Source organism: Nyctereutes procyonoides, unplaced genomic scaffold (genome assembly GCF_905146905.1).
Source record: "Nyctereutes procyonoides isolate TBG_1078 unplaced genomic scaffold, NYPRO_anot_genome, whole genome shotgun sequence".
Lineage (NCBI taxonomy): Eukaryota > Metazoa > Chordata > Mammalia > Carnivora > Canidae > Nyctereutes > Nyctereutes procyonoides.
In genome coordinates, this window is record NW_026575052.1 from 67,426,244 (window position 1) to 67,447,268 (window position 21,025).

The window sequence follows — 21,025 nt, forward strand, 5'->3', positions numbered from 1 at the left end:
CACTGATACACTATCCCTTCTTTTTGGAATGTGCTTCTCTCCCTCTCACTGGCTAATCCCTATTCGTTCTTTAAGTTTTAGCTTTGATATTGCATCCATCCCTGACTCACTACCCTTATTTTTTACATGACTCCGTAGGCCCTTTGTGCTCACCTTAAATGTGGCATTAAACTCGCCTCTACTCCGTGAACACCGCAATGTCATGTTTGTTGTTCCCTCACTGACTCCCACAATGCCAGAATACAGGTTTTCTGATTTAATTTTGTGGTCCCTTTGAGGTGGTTCTCCCAGGTCAGGGATTTTTAGTAGACTATGGCCCAGATCATCCTCAACACACTGGAGCCCTCAAATTCTCATCATTGTTTAATTACGACATAGTTTCAGTTTTCCTCAGGAGATAGAGTGGACTGCAAGGGAAGAGATATCCAAAGGAATGAATAACCAGTTATGAAAAACTGTTGGTTGTTTTTAAAAGATTTTTATTTATTTGAGTGTGAGAGAACACAAATGTGGGTGGAGACACAGGAAGGGGGAGAAGTAGACTCCCTGCTGAGCAGAGAGCTGGAGGCAGGGCAACCCCAAGGCCCCTGAGTCCTGACCTGAGCTAAAGAAGCCTTATTTTTATAAGATTTTATTTATTTATTCATGAAAGACACAGAGGAGAGAGAGAGAGGCAGAGACACAGGCAGAGAGAGAAGCAGGCTCCATGCAGGGAGCTTGACGTGGGACTCGATCCCGGGACTCCAGGATCTCGCCCTGTGCCAAAGGCAGGTACTAAACCGCTGAGCCACCCAGGGATTCCCTTAATGAAGCCTTTTAATGGACTGAGCCGGCCAGGTGCCCCTATGGAAAGTGTGTGGTGAATTTCTTGGCAACTCTTAAAAGGAGGAGACATTCATGACAGCCCTGAAGTAGAATTGGAAAACCTGAGCTAAGGGATTTGGTAAAGCATTCATATCTCAGTTGTTTTTCGTCATAAAACATACATTACTCTAACACTTTGTTATTTTCATTGGTATAACTACCAAATGAGTATGCAGCAAAGTTGAACCAGGACATACATGAGACTCAGATGGGGATGGGAGTTCTAATCAGGAACTTTCTAGAGGATGTCTGTTCTGGATCCGAAATTGTTTTCCACAGAAGTCTGGGGATTGGAAATCTTAGGTTTCAGGTGATTGTGAGAAAGTCTTTGGGGGATCCACCTAGCATTTGACCAAGGAACAAAGAAGCTCAGAGTTGGACTACCATATACTCTTTGAGTATCTCTGATCTATACAAAAACACTACAGTCAACCAAATTCTTCAACTTACCTGGAGTCCTGGTGTGGAGTTCCTGTCTCCTTATAGCCTAGTAATGCCGTTGCCTCTCATCGCAGGTTGCGTTAGGAAATGTCAGTCTTCTATTCAATTGTCACTACAGAGAGCCTCTACTGGTCTCATAAGTCACCCTGGGGAATTCTAAGGGGACAAAAGATAATTTTCTAGCTGGCACCTGTAAGAGACAAATGCTTGATGCTCATAGTTGCAATCATTCACACGCACCAATACCATTTGGTCTAGCTAAGCTGAATGGGGCCAAGAAATGGTTTCTTGTTGTTGTTCCTTTGTTTTTGTTCATTGCTCTTCCACCAGTGAACATGATTTGCCCTGGAACTAGCCACCCTCTCAGAAGCCACCTAGTGGTCTCCAGAGTTCTGTAGCTCATTCCAGCAGCAGTTTCTGAAGATGCAGACCCCCTTAGTTTCTAGGTTGCTCATTCCAAACTACTACTTGTCAGATCATGCAACCTACACACACAAAATGGCATTAAATGGCCTCTGAAATAAGTGCCTACACTTATATCTATGCGTTTGTCTTGCTGTAAAAACACACCAAACTTCCCAGTTTTGCTGGTGCATCTTGTGCCAACAGTGGCTTCTGTTAGATTTTGTTGGTCAATTTCTTTCTTTCTTTCTTTTTTTTTTTTTTTAAGATTTTATTGATCTATTTGACAGAGAGAGAACAAACAAGGATAAGGAGCAACAAAGGGAGAGGGAGAGGCGGGTTCCCCATCGACCAGGTAGCCTGATACGGGGCTTGATCCCAGGACCCTCAGATCCTGATCTGAGCTGAAGGCAGATGCCTGACTAAGCCCCCACCCCCTCCCTTTTCTAAGCAGGCTATAGTCCCCACAGGAGGCTTAAACTCACAACCCCAAGACCAAGAGTTGCATATTCTATCAACTAAGCCAGTCAGGGGCGGCTCCTACTTTGGTTAATCCTTAAAATCATTAACAAATGTAATAGGAATCTGGTGAGTTTGGGGGTAGCTAGTTTTGTATTAGCTGTTGTCATGGGTTTGCTCCTGCTTTTTTCTATCTGCCTCACCCACAATATCGCGTGTAGTCCGGTTGTAATTAATTAATGTATCAATTACCACCACATTAAAAGGAGTTTCTGTAGACATTCATATACAGCCTCTGTGTGTGTGTGTGTGTGTGTGTGTATCACATACACATAAATATGAACAGCCTATCCTGTTTGTATTTTACTTGATTTTTTTTTTTCAACCACATCATACCATTCTTTGATGTAGATCTTTCTGGTGAAATCTTTCCCATCCAATTCGTGCCTTCCCTGAGTATCTTCGAGAAACTGCCAACTTTTGTTAACAAGCATGTAGTTTAAAATGTGCTTTACTCTCATTACCAAATAAATACACAGATATCAAAAGAGTGACCACTTAGAAGTTATAATGGGAAAATCTATCATTTCATTAGAAAAAAGAAAAAGCCAGGATATAAATACATCACGAAGTGTATGCAGGATTTACATAAGGGAAAAAAAACCTCCTGGAAACTAAGGAGGGATGTCAAATAAGACTTAAGCGCAAAGACATAACGTGCATCTAAATACACTGATTTCAGGGAGATTGATTCTGTTAACATTAATTCTCTTAACCTAATTACAAATTCTCTCCATGAATTCTTTAAATTTGGCATAGTGATTAAAAATACATCTCCAGTAACATAGAGGTAAATATTGCCAAGAAAATACTGAAAGAGAAGATTAAGAAGGGCAACTATGGACCTGCATTGGATACTAAAGCATATGTATAAAGCAGTTAAAATACTAGAGTACTGATTGATACAAGGCGACTGGTCAATTGACTCCAGTGTAAAACCCAGAAAAAGAAAAACATAACAGAATTTATGATAAAGTGGCATTTTAAGCTAGGTGAGAAAAGATGGGTTATTTAGAAGAAGCAAATAGATATTCTTTTAAACAGTTCTTAAGTGTTGGGGCACGGGCGCCTGGTGGCTCAGTTGGTTAAGCCTCTGTTTATTTTTATTTTTTGTGTCTGTTGATTTTAGCTCCTGTCCCTCCCTCTCTCTCAGAAAAAAAAAAAAAAAACAAAAAAACCAAAAAAACAAAAACTTAAATGTTGCACCACACTGCAAACTAAATCTTGGATTGATTAAAGATTCAGTTGGGGAATAACAGCAAAAAATAAAAATAAAGAAAATGTAAACGTAAGGCTGGGCCAAATGGGAGGATTATGAGGCATGCAGAAACGGGTTTTCATTTCATCTAGGGAATATGAATTGTTCTCCCCTTGTGAGCTTGCACTTGATGATACACATTGCCAAGTCTGACCATGAGAACAGTTTTCTGTTGGCTGCATCCGCTCCATTCCATGGAGACTGACAGGGGTCCCGAGGGATGTGGAAGAGGAATAAACTGAGGGAGAGCATTCGTTAGGGAAGTATTCTGGGGGAACGTGCTTTCATGCACTCTAGCCCTAGTCGTATATAAATACTACGCTTTTTTTTTTTTTTCTTAAGATTTCATTTATTTATTCATGAGAAACTCAGGGAGAGGGAGAAGCAGTCTCCCTGCGGGGGAGTCTTGTGCGGGACTTGATCCCAAAATCCAGGATCAGGACTTGAGCTGAAAGCATAGGCTCAACCACTGAGCCACTCAGGGGCCCGGAAGACTACTTTTCCACACCCCAGAGTCTTTTGCAAATGTCCCATAATGCTCAGCCATCCCGGCAACGTTTGAGGGGAAGCCAGCCCAGCTCAAGGGGTCGCGGAGATTTGAGAGGCTTGGGCCTCCTGGCACATGCGCTTTGGGCACTCTTGGCCATGGGCTCCTTGTGAGCAGGCGAGTGGCGCCAGTTTCTGAGGTGTGCGGGTGCATTTGTGTTTAGCTGCCTTGCTGTGGTACATTTGTTCTGCAGAGAGAGATCTTGGACCCCGGTGCTCAGTTGCTGGGACCTTGCTGCGAGGCCGGCTTGGCTTATCTCCAGCACTAAGTGTTGAGCTCTAGAGGCGGCGAAAACCTGTGTCTGTGAAGCCTGAAAGCTTTGCGATGAAGACAATGTTTAGCTTCAGGGGCAAGAGGGGCGAGCTGCCCTTGGGCTTCAAGATGAGGCGGCGGAGGGCCGGCTCGCAGCGTCTGAATGGTACCAAACTCGCCAACCCGGGCCCCGGGTACCACATCCCAGACAGAGGTCTCAGAAAGATCCACAAAGCTGCCAGCGGGGGCAAGGCAGCGAAAGTGCAGCGGATTCTGTTGCTGGGAGACCAGATGAACAGGTGATAGGGACTTTGCAGCTGGCGGGGAGGAGGCAGGGTGGACGGGGTGAGGCGCTCACCTTGCTGGCCTGAGTCTGGAGAGCTGAGCCCTGGGTCACCACCCAGGGCGCTTGGCCGGCTTTCTTCTGGTGGCCCCGCAGCACGTACCTAGGTCGTGGAACCTTACCTGGGGTCTACTCTGGCCCACTGAGCAGCAAAACGTCTTCAGCTGCCTTTGGACCCGTTCAGAATTCTCCGTAGGGAGCACTTTACAGACAGTTTTGACGTGATTTAACGGGTTTTCAACAGTAGAAAGGAAATTAAGGGGACGCCTGGGTGCTGAGTGGGTGAGCATCTGCCTTTGGTTCAGGTTGTGATCCTGGGTCCTGGGAACCCCAGTCAGGTTCCTAGCACGGAGCCTGCGTCTCCCTCTGCCTATGTCTCTGCCTCTCTGTCAGTGTCTCATGAATAACTAAAATCTTAAAAAAAGAAATGAAATTCAGTGTATATAGTATTTTGTTTTTAATGGACATCTTATACCAATGTTATTAAAGAGTGCATGCTGAGAGAAGTAATTCCCAGAATTACTTTGGATACAGGGCAGTATCTGACTTATATCTGTGTACAGTTTGTACCTATGTTATTTACTGAGGGACCTTGGGAGGAGATTTGGAATTGGGAAGATGGTTCTGTCTGTGAATAGGAAGTCTCATTTTTCTGAAAATGTGTACTCTTCCCGTGTTTATCAGTATTCCATGACGCAATAGAAACGTTATGGTTTTAGAAATTTTGAGCTTATACGTGCGGTCTCTGTTCTTTTCATTGTGATAAAATTAAGAAAAGTTTTGCAATCACTCACTATATTGTACACCTGAACTTAATACAACGCTGTATGTTAACAAACTGGAACTAAAATGAAAACTTGAAAAAAAATTTATAGAATACCTTCCAGTTATTAAAACGTACCTTAAATTTCCTCAAAGTATTCGTTGACTAACAGCTGAAAAGACGGATAAATGAATGGAACAGATAAGAAAATGCCAAACACCTAAGTATATGTTAAGACTTTATAACTTGATGCTGGTGACATTTCATATTAGTAGGAAAAGGTGAATCATTCATCATGTTGATGACATATCTGCCCTTTGGAGAAAACTAGCTAGAATTTTATCTCATAAAAATAAGTTCCAGATGGAATACAGATTAAAAATGTTAAATATGCAAAATACAGTACAAGAGAAGAAAACATGAACGCTTCTATGCCCATTTTTTATGTTGACAAAGACCATTCTTAAGAATGACTTTAAAAGCAAGAGTTCGGGCAGCCCAGGTGGCTCAGCGGTATAGCGCTGCCTTCAGCCCAGGTCCTGATTCTGGAGACCTAGGATCGAGTCCCACGTCGGGCTCCCTACATGGAACCTGCTTCTCCCTCTGCCTGTGCTCTGCCTCCCTCTCTCCCCCTGTGTCTCTCACAAATAAGGAAAATCTTAAAAAATAAAATAAAATAAAAGCAAGAGTTCTGGAGGTTGATTCAGCCACATAAAAAATTAAAACTCACTGTATATCAGAAAATAATATTAATAAAATAAAAGAAAATGTCCTTGCAAAATATTTACAACATATGTGTATCAGATAAAAAAAAATGTCTTTGTTTTACAGGGAAGGTATTAAAGGAATGAAATAGGGGGGGCCTCTGGGTGGCCCAGTTGGCTGCTTCTGACTTCCTCTCAGGGTCATGATCTCTGGGTCCTGGGATTCAGCCCCTGGTGAGGCTCCCTGCTAGGTGGGGAATCTGCTTTTCCTTTGGCCCCTCCCCTCTGCTGGTGCTCTCTCTGTGTCAAAAAAAAAAAAAAATCTAAAATAAAAAAGGAGTAAAATCCCATTTTCCATCTGCAGGCTTTGTGAAGATAAGGAATGATGGTACTCATACTCCTGGTTAAAGTTGTTTTTGACTTTTCAGATAGTTCGGTGGTTAAGTCCCAATTGAAAAATATGTATTCCTTTTACCCATGAATTTTATTGATTTAAAATATCTTTAGTAAATAATTAAAGATAAACAATATACAATATGCTTTTCTCAGCACTATTTACAATAGCAGTGTATTAAGAACTCATTTAATGGCCTTTATAAATAAGTGGCAGTGTATCCATAGGCTGGACTACTATGTGACCACTCAATGTGGCAAAGATAATTGATACACATTAACATGCAAAGCTGTACTTTAGTGGATCATTAAATGAGGGGGAAAAATGGTTTGATGATACAAACACATAAGCAGACAATGGTTTTGTGTTAGCCAAAAAGATGTGAAAAATATAAAATTAGTTATCTTGAAACATTTGGATTGTAAGTGAATTTTTCTTGTTTCTTAAAAAAAGTCTGATTTCTACAGGAAAAGGTATACAAAAATTCCAACAAAGGTTTATTATCAATGAAGTAATCCAGGAGAACAGCAAGAATATGAATCTTGTGTAGGCAAAAAGAATTTCTATTTATTTACTTTTAAGAGGTTTCATTGATTCATTTGAGAGGGAGAAATCAGGCACATAAGCAGCAGGGAGGGGCGGGGGGACAAGCAGAAACCCCGTGGAGCAGGGAGCCTGATGATGTAGGACTCGATCCCAGGACCCCCGAGGTTCATGACTTGAGCCAAAGGCAGATGCCTAACTGAACTGACTGAGTTACCCAGGTGCCCTTCTTTCTATTTAAAAAAAAAAATTGATGGGCGCGAGGATTGGTATTTTCTGACAACCTCTTCAGAACTAAGGGGAATATTTTTATCTGTATGTAGATTTTATTATGCATACATTATATATATACGTATGATTTTGTTATGTGCAGCTTTATAACAGGCAATAAGTAAATGATTAACAATAAAATTTTATTTTAGTTAAATCCTCATGAAAATAAAAAATACAAATGATACTGTGATAGCTTACAGAACTTTTGTTGTTTCCCTCTTCTGAAAAAAGTAGCAAATATAAGTTTTTATTGCTATTTCAAAAGTATTAGTTTACTTTACAAAACTTTTCTTTAAAAATATTGAACTTTCCTGGTGCTTTGGTGGCTGTTTGTTGAGCATCAGACTCTTGATTTTGGCTCTGGTCATGATCTTAGGATTGTGGGGTTGAGCCCCCCCCCCCCCCCCGTCGGGCTCAATGTTCAATGGGGAGGCTGCTTGAGATTGTCTCCCTCTCCCTCTGCCCTTCACCGCACTCATGTATTCTCTCTTTCTCAAAGAAATAGATAAATCTTAAAAACTATTGAACTCTCCAAATGTATTTATTCTTCAGTCCATTTATTTCTCAAACAGAACCTGAACACGGGTTATGTAGCAGACATAGTCTACTCAGGATCTTTTCAATCTTAAAAAGACTTCATGTTGCCCAGTATGAGCAAGATGAGAAATTTTATGTATTTAGGTTTTAAAGCTTTCATTGTTAAGTGTAATCTCTCCACCCAACGTGGGGCTTGACGTTTAAGGACACATGCTCTACTGACTGAGCCAGCCAGGCACTCCTAAGATGAGAGATTTTATTTTATTTTGTAAAAGTTAAAAGATGTATTTATTTTAAAGGGAGAGAGAGGGTCATGGGAGAGGGGAGGGACAAGGGGGAGAGAGGAACCCAAGCAAACTCCACCCTGAGCATGGAGCCTAATGTGGGGCTCCGTCTTACGACCTTGAGATCATCCTGAGCCAAAACCAAAAGTTGGACACTCAATCACCTGAGCCACCCGGGTGCCCCTAAGGTGAGAAATTTTAAATGGAAGTATTAGGACTTAATCTCACCTGAAGCTTTTCCTTGGAACTTCCTGTCAAAGGAAAACATTTCTGAAGATCAGAAATTGTAAAAGATTACCTTTACCTGCCCTTTTGACATTTCAATAATATTAAATACTAATATTGGTAATTGGAAATAACTTGATTTCTATGATTCTAAACATTTTTCTATTAATTGAAATGCTTAATAAAATGAGCTTCCCCACATCCCCCCCCAAAAAAAGTAAAATGAGCTGTGCCCGTTTATTTGAAATCCGAGTTTCCTTTGGCTCAAACTTCCTTGAAAACCAAACTAAGAATTACTTACAATTATTCTTTTGTTATTTTAGTCTCTTTTACCCGTAATGTGCTTTCAACTACTGAAAATTATTTTAGTTCTTGAACAGTGTAATTCCAAGCATAGGACTAGAAGTGCAACAGACCTGTTGTATATTGTTGTATATGTCATTATTTCACTTAAGGCACACCGTAGATTGTATGATGCCCCACTATTTATGTACCAAGAAGAAATATTTAAAAATCATGCCAGTTATAGTTTTAAGACATTTTGAATTAGAAATTGGATTCCAATGTCAGAGGTATTAAAAGGTGACAAAATGAGCATCTTGGAATCATTGAAATAGAGTATTCTTGCTCATCCTTAAACGTAGCCGCAAAGTAGGCATAATTGGATCATTTTACCTCATTGTAGTGGGTCTTTGTAAGTTGTAGTAATAGCTATAATAATATGTGTGCTAGGAACTAGTATTCTAAACACTTTGCATGGATCCTCATTTAAGGATCATGACAAGAGGTCTTGTGAGATAACTACCTTTTATTTTATTTATTATTGTTTCGTAACCTCTATAACCAACAGGGGTCTCGAACCCCTGGCTCCCGAGATCGAGTGACATGCTCTTCAGAGTGAGCCAGACAGGCGACCTGAGATAACTATTTTTGTGCCCATTTTGTGGATGAGGAAATTGCGATAAGGCTAAGTGGTCACAGTGAAGCGACAGAGTTAAGTAGGAATCAAACCCAGGTTGAGCTGCCTCCTGAGGTCATGCTCTTCCTAAACAGATAGGCTGCTCTTTTAATAGAGTGGTGAATAATCACTAATAAGTATTGTACTTTCTTCCAAAGTAAACTAATTGTTTGTTTTGGGGTCTTGAGAATAACAGAGTATTTAACATTTACAATTCTATGAATTAATTTGCAATTTTTGAAAAGGTACACTGTAATTTCCTGACAAGTCCTTTCACGCTCACAGGAGTGCTCTGCACTTGGCCTGTGCCAATGGCCATGTAGATATCGTGAAGCTCCTGATAGATCGGAAATGCCAGCTAAACCTCCGTGATGGTGAAAACACGACAGCTCTAATGAAGGTGCGTGGTCACAGCTATATTTGCCTGAGGTGGATTGGATTGAAGTCCTTGGAATGAACATTTGTTGCATTTAAACATAACTCATTGGTGAAACTTGTGGCATGTTTCCTTTAAGTTCCCAGAATTTACTTCTGTTTCTTGTTATAATGCTCACAGGCTGTACAATCCCAAGAAGAGGCATGTGTAGATATTCTGCTGAAACACGGTGCTAATCCTGATGTAAAAGACAACAAGGGCAACACTGCTCTCCATTATGCGGCATTCGGGGAGAATGTCACAATAGCACAGAAAGTACTTTTAAGGAAAGGAAATGTGGAGATCAAAAACAAGGTACAGGTCAACTTTTTTTTACAACGTAATTTACATTATAAATAAAAAAGTAAATAAATAAGCAAATAAGTAAATAAAAATAGCTGCAAATGTTTTTTTTTTTTGTTTATGTACGTATATATGTATATAGGTACATATATATATATGAAGACATCGGCACTGAATTTTATACAGCAGGTCCTGTCATCCTGGAAACAACTGCAAACCAAGGCAGGGGGTGGGAAAGAGAAAAGTAATGCCTGTAGAAAGGCAACATTTTGTCTGCTAGCCACCCTTCTACCCCAGAAAGAAAATCTTCCCACGAATGCCTGGGAGCAGATGGTGCCCTCAGAGCCCACAAAGGATTGAAGGCCTAGTGGGGAGTGTGGTGATGATGGAGGCCGAAAGCTGTGCAGGGGCTTAGGAAATGGATGCCTCTGGGGATGAGTAGGAGACCGTGACCCAGAGGAGTAGCTTGGGTGAATGTAAATGGGAGGAGAAAGCAGCAGGTTGTAATAGGCCTTGGGCGCTCTAGGCCCTAAGGTTCAGAAGATGAGAGCAGGGGGATCAGGTCATGACATCCTACAGGTGGTATCTGCTTGTGCTGGTAGCCAATCTGCCAGCCATGTACCACGGTGAGGCCTCCCATTCCGGAGAGTAGCTCCTGCTCAGCCTATGTAGTTCCTCAGTGGGGTGGTAGGTGTCCATGGGGAGCTGGTGATGAGCACACTTGCCAGTCTCCGTGTGCTTTCTTTGACGTGCATTACCTTCAGTCGCTGCTCTTGCAGAAACACTGTTGTATGCCATAGATAGGGTCAATTTTTCATATTTGGAAGCTCAAGCATGTCCTGAATGAAAATATTTTGAAATGATTGTGTAAGCTAATTGCCTTTGGCTCAGGGCATGATCCCGTGGTCTCCTGAATTGAGTCCCAGATGGCACTCCTTGAATGGAGGAGCCCTCTTCTCCCTCTCCTTGTGTCTCTGCCCCTCCCTCTCTCTCTCTCTCTCTCGGTCTCTCATGAATAAATAAACAGAAATCTTAAAAAAACAAAAACTGGACAAGAAGAGGAAAGAACACAGTTTAGTATTTTGCAGCTATAGCCTCTTAGATAAGAGTCTAAACTCTGCTTGCAAATCTAGAATGTCTTGATGGGAAGGAAGTAAGGAGTGTGTAAATAATGGAATCAAGTTGCAGTTTGAGTTTACTAGTCCTTGTTCTACCTCTAGCCATGGAAATTGAATGTAGGTTTGATAAGTGACTCATTTCAGTTTTTGGCTGCATCCTCAAGTGATAGGGAGAATTGGCCACATAAGTGAAAGAGGAGACTGCCATGGTTGTGTACTGTACTAGTTCTCAGCTAGACTCGTGCTGGTGAATCACAGTCAACTAGGGAACTTTAAAAGAATTTACAAGCCAAAACTGTCCCGTGAAGATTTTGACGGAGTGAATCCAATAACGTGTGTACGCAGAAATTTGGAAATAGTTTTTGAGATTCTGATACAGCGCTTGGCTAAGAACTACTGAATGGGTAGGTATACATATACAAATTTAGAGATGTAAAAAAAAAAAGCTGATGTTTGATACTGGCTACATCCTTCCACTCTCTAAAACATTATTAGCCTTTCATCCGTCTGTATCTCTTTGAGATTATAGATGAAAATTATTGGTCATCTCTGTTGGCTTGAAAAATAATTACCTTTTCTTCCAACTATCAGTCATTCACCGACACCCAGATGGGAAGTCTTTATGAGTAGTCTCATAATAAGTAGAGTCTGACCCTTTAAAGATTTTACATGTTTTGCTACCATTGTGATTATTACAAGCAGGGTTTTTCCAATTGCAGCAGTAGAAACCCGTGAACCTTCTTTTTCAGTTGAAGCTGTGCGATAGACTATCTTAGGATGTCTTTCAAATTCATAGGGCCCTGGCATAGTCACTACTGTGTTAAACATTCAGCATGTAGTTAGTGACAATACAGATGGTAATTGTTTTAATAACTTTGCTTCAGCATTCCTCTGACCTCCTGTCTGTTCGGTTAGCAATCTGAGGGAAGTAAATAGAAATAGATTGCAGTTGAAACAAGCATTGGAAAATTCTGACAGTAGGTGTTAATGAGTCTTCACAGCAATTTTCCTTAGAAGGTGGGGCCTAATTTGTTGGTAAAACATGATCCTGATGCTTTAGGAAAGGTTTGATGTCCAAGTATTTGTTTTACGCACGGCCATTGGAAACAGTCACGGCAAATAGAAAAACACAAGTAGGCTATAGACTAAATGTGGCCCCCGGATGTATTTAGTTTCCACTGTCAGTTGAGCTAACATTTAAAATTATGACACGCATGTAGAACTCTGGATTTTGAGCTTTTCTTGTAGATCACTTCTGGTACCTTGAGCCCATGCTGCTGTTTGGTATGCTGTGCAGAGGCTGTCCCTTTATATGAGGCGTGTGTCTCCAGTTTGCTCGTGTCCCCGCCTAGGTACTTCACTGACTCGTGTCACCTGCTTTGCCTCCATAAGCATTGAGTTTACAATTACTGTTTTATGGTATATGTTGACAGAGATTTCAAGATTTTCAAGACACTCCATATTAATTTACAATATATATTTTGTATTTTATGTTAATTTCTTAGGATTGGGATTGAATTTTCTGTTTCTTTGTCTCCTTATTTTTGTCATTACTTTATTCAGTAATTGATGAGAGACACACAGAGAGAGGCAGAGAGCTAGGCACAGGGGGAAGCAGGCTCTCTCTAGGCATCATCTCTCTATGATGTGGGCTCGATCCCAGGACCCTGGGATCATGATGTTCAGCCTCTGAGTCGAGGTTCATCCCAGGTGCCTTGGGATGAATTTTCTAAGTTAGGAATTGAAAGTCGTTTTTTTGAAAACCATTTTTTCTTTAAATGTACAGTAATCATGTTCCTTTTGGAATATCTGCAAGACATATGAGGTTAATCCTGGTTCTCCTTGGATAGATTATGCATATTTCAGACAGTATTCTCTTTCTCCTTGGTAATATTCCCTAAATACGCAATTAATATAGTAGCTTTTATTATACTAAAAATAATCCATATAAAGGAGTATTAGAATTTTTGAATAGTAGTTTTTACTTAAACTCAGTTTCCCAACATGTAAACACCCAGTGCTCATCTAGTATTAGAATATTTATTGGTAAGTCATGACATTTTTATTTCTGATTTACACTTAGTCTAAATTATAAAATAATCATAAATAGCAATGATAATAGAAGCTAGAATACAAACAGGTTTTTTTTAGAAGTAGATGTGCATTCGGTTCTCAGAATGAGTATAGTTGAGAATAAAATTTCATGAACTTATTTCAGTTAGCGTAATACCCTAAGTCAGTCAGAGAAAGACAATTATCATATGATCTCATTCATATGTGGAACTTAAGAAACAAGACAGAGGAGAAGGGGAAGAAGAGAAAAACTTAAACCAGAGAGACTGAGGGAGACAAAGCATAAGAGATTCTTAATCATAGGAGCCAAACTGAAGGTCACTGGAGGGGTGGAGTGGGAGGATGGGATAACTGGGTGATGGACATTAAGGAGGGCACATGATGGAATGAGTCCTGGGTGTTACATAAGACTGTGGAACCACTGACTTCTACCTCTGAAACTAATAGTACGATATATGGAAATGAATTTGAATAAAAGGGTAAAAATGAGAAAAATCTCATACTGAGCTTTCTATCAGTTAAGATAAAACTTTATCATGGGGGGATCCCTGGGTGGCGCAGTGGTTTAGTGCCTGCCTTTGGCCCAGGGCGTGATCCTGGAGACCCGGGATCGAATCCCACGTCGGGCTCCCGGTGCATGGAGCCTGCTTCTCCCTCTGCCTATGTCTCTGCCTCTCTCTCTCTCTCTCTCTCTCTCTCTCTCTCTCTCTGTGACTATCATAAATAAATAAAAATTAAAAAAAAAACAACTTTATCATGGTATAATTGGAGAAAGTCCAAGGACTATTTATTTTTAATATTTTATTGTTTTTATTGTTTATTTTAAACAAAAACACAATTTTTTATTGGAGTTCAATTTTCCCACATAAAGAATAACACCGAGTGCTCATCTCATTGTGTGCCCACCTTAACCAAAGATTATTTAGTATTAAGTGGTCAAAATTCATTTGAAGCTTGTGTCTTTTATTTTTATTTATTTACTTTTCTTTTTAATTTTTAAAAGATTATGTATTTTAAAGAGACAGCACACACATACACAGGCTTGTGGGGGGTTGGGGAGGCGGAGAGGGAGAGAGAGTGTCTTAAACAGACTTGGTGCTGAGTGCCAGGGGAACTCCGAATCCAACATGGGGCTGGATCCCACGACCCTGAGATCACACCTGAGACAAAACCAAGAGTCACTCAACTGGCTACGCAACCCAGCTGCCCTGAAACCTAGCTCTTTTCATTCAGAGTCCATCTCCTTAGTGACTCATTTGGAGCTGGAGTGTTTAATGTTGACATCTGGGATCCCCATACCATTGATAGAAGAGAATCCAGAAAGTTTGTACAACCTGGAGAAAACCCTTACCTTTATTGGAAAGTTCTTAAAACTATATCCCTGGGAACTCTTATTTCTCAAGTATTAATGTTTGCTACAAAAGAAGGAATTGTCAAATGGGGATAAGCAAATGTAAATGAGTTCATTTGTGCTAGATGTATAGTGCAGTTTTGTAATATTTCACAAACATAGATGATCATTGAATCTTTGTTTTGGGGCACAGTATCTCTCGCAAATCATGTGTTCTTTGGAATATAATTGAAGAAACACTACTCCGGAGATATACATTAAAATCCATAACAATACTTTAAATATTTACTACTATGTTTTAGAGAGTGGAGATACAGAGATAAAAAATAACCCCTCCCCTCTAGAAGCTTTTGGTTTAGATGGTGTGGAATAAAATAACTAGAGTATACCATGATATATATTGTGAGAGAAGCAAAGATTCTTGGAGCCAGGCAATGTTTGAAGCGAGTTTGTGGAATGACTGCAGGTAATCTGTTGAAGAGGAAGAGGAGGTCTATTTTATTATTTTTATTTTACTTTTTAAAAAGATTTTATGTTTTTGAGAGAGACAGCGAGCGAGCAGGAGAGAGAGCACGAGTGGAGGGGAGGAGCAGAGGGAGAGGGAGAAGCTGACTCTTTGCTGCAGAGGGAGCCCAAGGTGGGACTCCCTCCTGAGACCCTGGGATCATGACCTGAGCTCATGAGCTGAAGGCAGATGCTTGACCAACTGAGCCACCCAGGCTCCCTGAGAAAGCAGTATTTTAAAAAGAAGGAGCAGCTGGTGAAACCATGGAGGGTTGAGAACAAAGGGGCTAATTTTATTTACTTTCTATGTTACATGTTTAAGTTACAGGATCGTTCAGAATTTTTACGATTCATTATCCAAATATGTAATTTTGTAAATTATAAATTTGGTTTGCACTCCTACAGGATGGCCTCACACCACTTTTAGTTGCTGTAAATGAAAAAAAAGAGAAAATGGTGGCATTTTTAGTAGAAGAAGCAAATATAAATGCAGTTGACTACGCTAAAAGGTAAAGTTTTTTTTTTTTTTTCTTTTTTTGTGAATCTTAGTATTTGGTCAAGAGTGGTAACAATTTCTCAAGGCAGAAAGTTTAACTTAAGAGTATTAATTTATAAGTATAGTGAAAAATGTCAGCATGTGATTGGTTAGGTAGAAAACAATTATTCTGACAGGACAAGGTGAAGAACATTGTATAGTATAATTCAGAATCCTTTGTAATATAGATTGATGTCCTTTGCAATTGTTTTTTTTTTTTTCTGTATGATTTTACAGTAGCTAAAAGTGTTTCTTGTTAAAATTGTGAGTTTTTTTTAGCTCAGAGCATGATGCCAGAGTCCGGGAATTGAGCCCCACATCGGGCTCCCAGCTTGGAGCCTGCTTCTCCCTCTGCCTATGTCTCTGCCTTTCTTTCTGTGTTTCTCCTGAATAAGGAAATATAATTGATTAAAAAAAAAAATTTAGAGAGTCCAAGCAGAAACCTCTGAAACTGTCTCCAAGCCTTCATTTGGTAGGGTAAACCAAAAACAACCCTGCATCCTAGCAGAGATGCAGTGGGATGGTGCTAAAGGATGAAAGGCTGGTGAGCTCTATCACATTTCTGCTTGATTCACTAGTCTGGCCCATTCAGAGACTGGATAGATTGTGGCAAATATCTGTAGTTACTGTCAACTTAAGCAAAGAGTAGTTCCAGTCATAGTTATTGTGGGCCTCTTATTGCTTCCAGAACAGATTGATAAGACGTCAGGTACATGGTATGTCACCACTGATTTGGCAAATGCATTCTTTTCTATTCCGCTAGTGAATCAGAAATAGTTCATATTCATAGAGTATAGGCAAAGTGTCCATTCATTTCATTTGCCTCAGCGTTTTATTAACTCATGGAGCTAGACCATTTGAACATCCCCAGAATATCTCATTGGCCTATCATATTGACACCATGCTGATTTGACATGAGGAGCAGTAAGAGGCTATAATGCTTTGGGCCCTTGGTAAGACGGCATGAATTGACATATCCGTGAAGTTTTGAGGCATCTAGTGGGCATGCCAGGATATTCTCGCAGGAGTGAAAGAAAAATTGCCACATTTTGAATACCTTTTCACAAAGACAGAAACTGGGAGACCTCTTTGGGTTCTGGAGGTAGCATATTTTACACCACTAATTCTCAATGCGTTGGGTGGGAGTGGGGTGGTGGGAGAAGAATTCTGCTCCTCAGGGAGCATTTGGCAGTGTCTGGAGACATGTTTTTTGACATGTCAAAAGCTGTACATACTTAATGTATTGAATTCAGTGAGTTTGTGGATAAGTATAGGCCTCTGTGAAATCATCAATGCCTTAAAGCCATAGTCCTACCCATCACCTCCCAAAGTTTCTTCCTGCTCTTATTAATTAATTAATTAATTAATTAATTGGTAAGAACACTTAACACTTAGCTCTACCCTCTTAGCAAAGTTTAAGTATACAATGCAGTATTATTAGCTATAGACACTGCTAACAATAGATTCGTCCAGAGACATTTCCGATCCTCACAACTGAGGACGTTGCTGGCATCTAGTGGGTCGATGTCAGGCGTGCTGGTAAACATACCCAAGAGAGGCCTCCACAACAATCCACCACGTCCATGGTACAAGGTTGGGAAACCTTGTCCTACACTGAGTACTCCTTTCATCCATACGCCTTGGTGAAACTAAAGAATGCAAGACTTCAGTGGTCTCAGAGCAGATGAATTGTGCAGCAGGTGCAGGCTGTGCTTAGGAGTCCTCACTGCTTTGGTCACAGGATCCGGTAGACCCTATGCTATTCATGGTGTCAGTGGTGGGGAAAAGTTGTACCGTGGATCTCAGGGCAAGCCCCTGTTGGAGAATCAGAGCACAGGCCCTTGGGGTTTTCTGATCTTGAGTCCCCATCAGAAGCTTGCCTGTAGAGGGGTCCTATGGGAGACAGAAATGACTTGGTTTTAGTATTCCTTCTGTGCTAAGTCATTGGCTGGACACAGCCTAGCAGAGACACAAGGCCTTGGTGTGAGTGCTATGGTGGATATGAAAATGTAGCAGCTGTCCACATTTTGAGCTGCAGTTCAACTGTGCTCTCTATGGTAGATCCTCTAGAAGACAAATCCAAAGAGTGCAACTCCCTGGCCTCTATATTAGTCTGGGTCCAGTCAGAAGACAGATATGACATAGTATTTTAAACAGTAGAAGTAAATATAAAGATTTACTAAATGATGATGAGATAGTAATGAAAAGGTGGGACAGAGAAGTCTGAAGACAGTACCACAGAAGAGCCAACTTGGGGGGGGGGGGGGTCCAAAGTTGCTAAAGAAGGTGTGATTGCAGCACGATGGATGGCCGAGAAGTTTGAGTCCTGTATGTCTGACTTCCTCTGTGCATCCAATTACCAACCTCAACTCATTTGTGTCCCAGAGGGTTGTTCCTGTTAGCACTGAGACTGAGCACTGGCCCTGGCCCATGTTCCGGTTTGCTTCTCTTCTTCTTCTTCGTCTTCTTTCATCTTCATCTTCATCTTCGTCGTCTTTGTGTTCTCCTTCTCCTTCTCCTCCTCCTTTCCTTCTTCTTCTCTTCTTCCTGTCTCCTTCCTTTCTCCTCCTCCCTTGCTGCCCCCCCTTCACCAGCATCAGAAGTACTCTTCCCAGCTGTGCACTCCAGAGCATGCAGTCCCGGCCCCAGCCAGTGACCTTCCTAAAATGGATACCATGCCCCTAGCAGATGCTCTTGACACCCTACTCACTCTCTGCATCCAGTCCTTAGTCTTAACTCTGCGGTATCCCTAAGGGGTTTGTTGCATCCTTCTGCATGTGCATATGATACACTGGAGGCCTTGCACTGCTCTGCTGGTCGGTGGGCTCATTGTGCCCTGACCCTCTCTATACATCCATTTATCAGACAGGACTCCCTGCACTCCTGAAGGGTAGATCCTGTTTGCATGCTGAGTAGCACGGACTAGCTTTGGCCGGGCAACTCTGACTGCAGTTCCGACATCTCCTTCAGTGAGACCTGAATCCCAGCCTTGGGATTTACCCATTTCGGTAATCTTTCTTGGGTAATCTTGCACCTTAGGGTATTTGGATTTCTTTTCTCATCTTTATAGTTGATCTACTGTTATAGTTCATCATTGTTTATATTAAACGTTCCCTGTTGAAATTACTAAGTGGTTTGTCTCCTGTTTGGACCCTCACTGATACACTATCCCTTCTTTTTGGAATGTGCTTCTCTCCCTCTCACTGGCTAATCCCTATTCGTTCTTTAAGTTTTAGCTTTGATATTGCATCCATCCCTGACTCACTACCCTTATTTTTTACATGACTCCGTAGGCCCTTTGTGCTCACCTTAAATGTGGCATTAAACTCGCCTCTACTCCGTGAACACCGCAATGTCATGTTTGTTGTTCCCTCACTGACTCCCACAATGCCAGAATACAGGTTTTCTGATTTAATTTTGTGGTCCCTTTGAGGTGGTTCTCCCAGGTCAGGGATTTTTAGTAGACTATGGCCCAGATCATCCTCAACACACTGGAGCCCTCAAATTCTCATCATTGTTTAATTACGACATAGTTTCAGTTTTCCTCAGGAGATAGAGTGGACTGCAAGGGAAGAGATATCCAAAGGAATGAATAACCAGTTATGAAAAACTGTTGGTTGTTTTTAAAAGATTTTTATTTATTTGAGTGTGAGAGAACACAAATGTGGGTGGAGACACAGGAAGGGGGAGAAGTAGACTCCCTGCTGAGCAGAGAGCTGGAGGCAGGGCAACCCCAAGGCCCCTGAGTCCTGACCTGAGCTAAAGAAGCCTTATTTTTATAAGATTTTATTTATTTATTCATGAAAGACACAGAGGAGAGAGAGAGAGGCAGAGACACAGGCAGAGAGAGAAGCAGGCTCCATGCAGGGAGCTTGACGTGGGACTCGATCCCGGGACTCCAGGATCTCGCCCTGTGCCAAAGGCAGGTACTAAACCGCTGAGCCACCCAGGGATTCCCTTAATGAAGCCTTTTAATGGACTGAGCCGGCCAGGTGCCCCTATGGAAAGTGTGTGGTGAATTTCTTGGCAACTCTTAAAAGGAGGAGACATTCATGACAGCCCTGAAGTAGAATTGGAAAACCTGAGCTAAGGGATTTGGTAAAGCATTCATATCTCAGTTGTTTTTCGTCATAAAACATACATTACTCTAACACTTTGTTATTTTCATTGGTATAACTACCAAATGAGTATGCAGCAAAGTTGAACCAGGACATACATGAGACTCAGATGGGGATGGGAGTTCTAATCAGGAACTTTCTAGAGGATGTCTGTTCTGGATCCGAAATTGTTTTCCACAGAAGTCTGGGGATTGGAAATCTTAGGTTTCAGGTGATTGTGAGAAAGTCTTTGGGGGATCCACCTAGCATTTGACCAAGGAACAAAGAAGCTCAGAGTTGGACTACCATATACTCTTTGAGTATCTCTGATCTATACAAAAACACTACAGTCAACCAAATTCTTCAACTTACCTGGAGTCCTGGTGTGGAGTTCCTGTCTCCTTATAGCCTAGTAATGCCGTTGCCTCTCATCGCAGGTTGCGTTAGGAAATGTCAGTCTTCTATTCAATTGTCACTACAGAGAGCCTCTACTGGTCTCATAAGTCACCCTGGGGAATTCTAAGGGGACAAAAGATAATTTTCTAGCTGGCACCTGTAAGAGACAAATGCTTGATGCTCATAGTTGCAATCATTCACACGCACCAATACCATTTGGTCTAGCTAAGCTGAATGGGGCCAAGAAATGGTTTCTTGTTGTTGTTCCTTTGTTTTTGTTCATTGCTCTTCCACCAGTGAACATGATTTGCCCTGGAACTAGCCACCCTCTCAGAAGCCACCTAGTGGTCTCCAGAGTTCTGTAGCTCATTCCAGCAGCAGTTTCTGAAGATGCAGACCCCCTTAGTTTCTAGGTTGCTCATTCCAAACTACTACTTGTCAGATCATGCAACCTACACACACAAAATGGCATTAAATGGCCTCTGAAATAAGTGCCTACACTTATATCTATGCGTTTGTCTTGCTGTAAAAACACACCAAACTTCCCAGTTTTGCTGGTGCATCTTGTGCCAACAGTGGCTTCTGTTAGATTTTGTTGGTCAATTTCTTTCTTTCTTTCTTTTTTTTTTTTTTTAAGATTTTATTGATCTATTTGACAGAGAGAGAACAAACAAGGATAAGGAGCAACAAAGGGAGAGGGAGAGGCGGGTTCCCCATCGACCAGGTAGCCTGATACGGGGCTTGATCCCAGGACCCTCAGATCCTGATCTGAGCTGAAGGCAGATGCCTGACTAAGCCCCCACCCCCTCCCTTTTCTAAGCAGGCTATAGTCCCCACAGGAGGCTTAAACTCACAACCCCAAGACCAAGAGTTGCATATTCTATCAACTAAGCCAGTCAGGGGCGGCTCCTACTTTGGTTAATCCT

At 41.3% G+C, this 21,025-nt stretch overlaps 1 protein-coding gene across 1 annotated transcript in view; it reads left to right on the forward strand.

Annotated features, from left to right (window-relative positions):
- LOC129513687 (ankyrin repeat domain-containing protein 26-like) overlaps positions 1–21,025 on the forward strand; it is a 179,527-nt gene that overhangs the window by 38,916 nt on the left and 119,586 nt on the right. Inside the window, exons 7-9 of the mRNA XM_055331948.1 lie at positions 9,593–9,707; positions 9,864–10,037; positions 15,477–15,580. Coding sequence (XP_055187923.1) covers positions 9,593–9,707; positions 9,864–10,037; positions 15,477–15,580 — 393 coding nt within the window. The remainder of the gene's footprint in view (positions 1–9,592; positions 9,708–9,863; positions 10,038–15,476; positions 15,581–21,025) is intronic.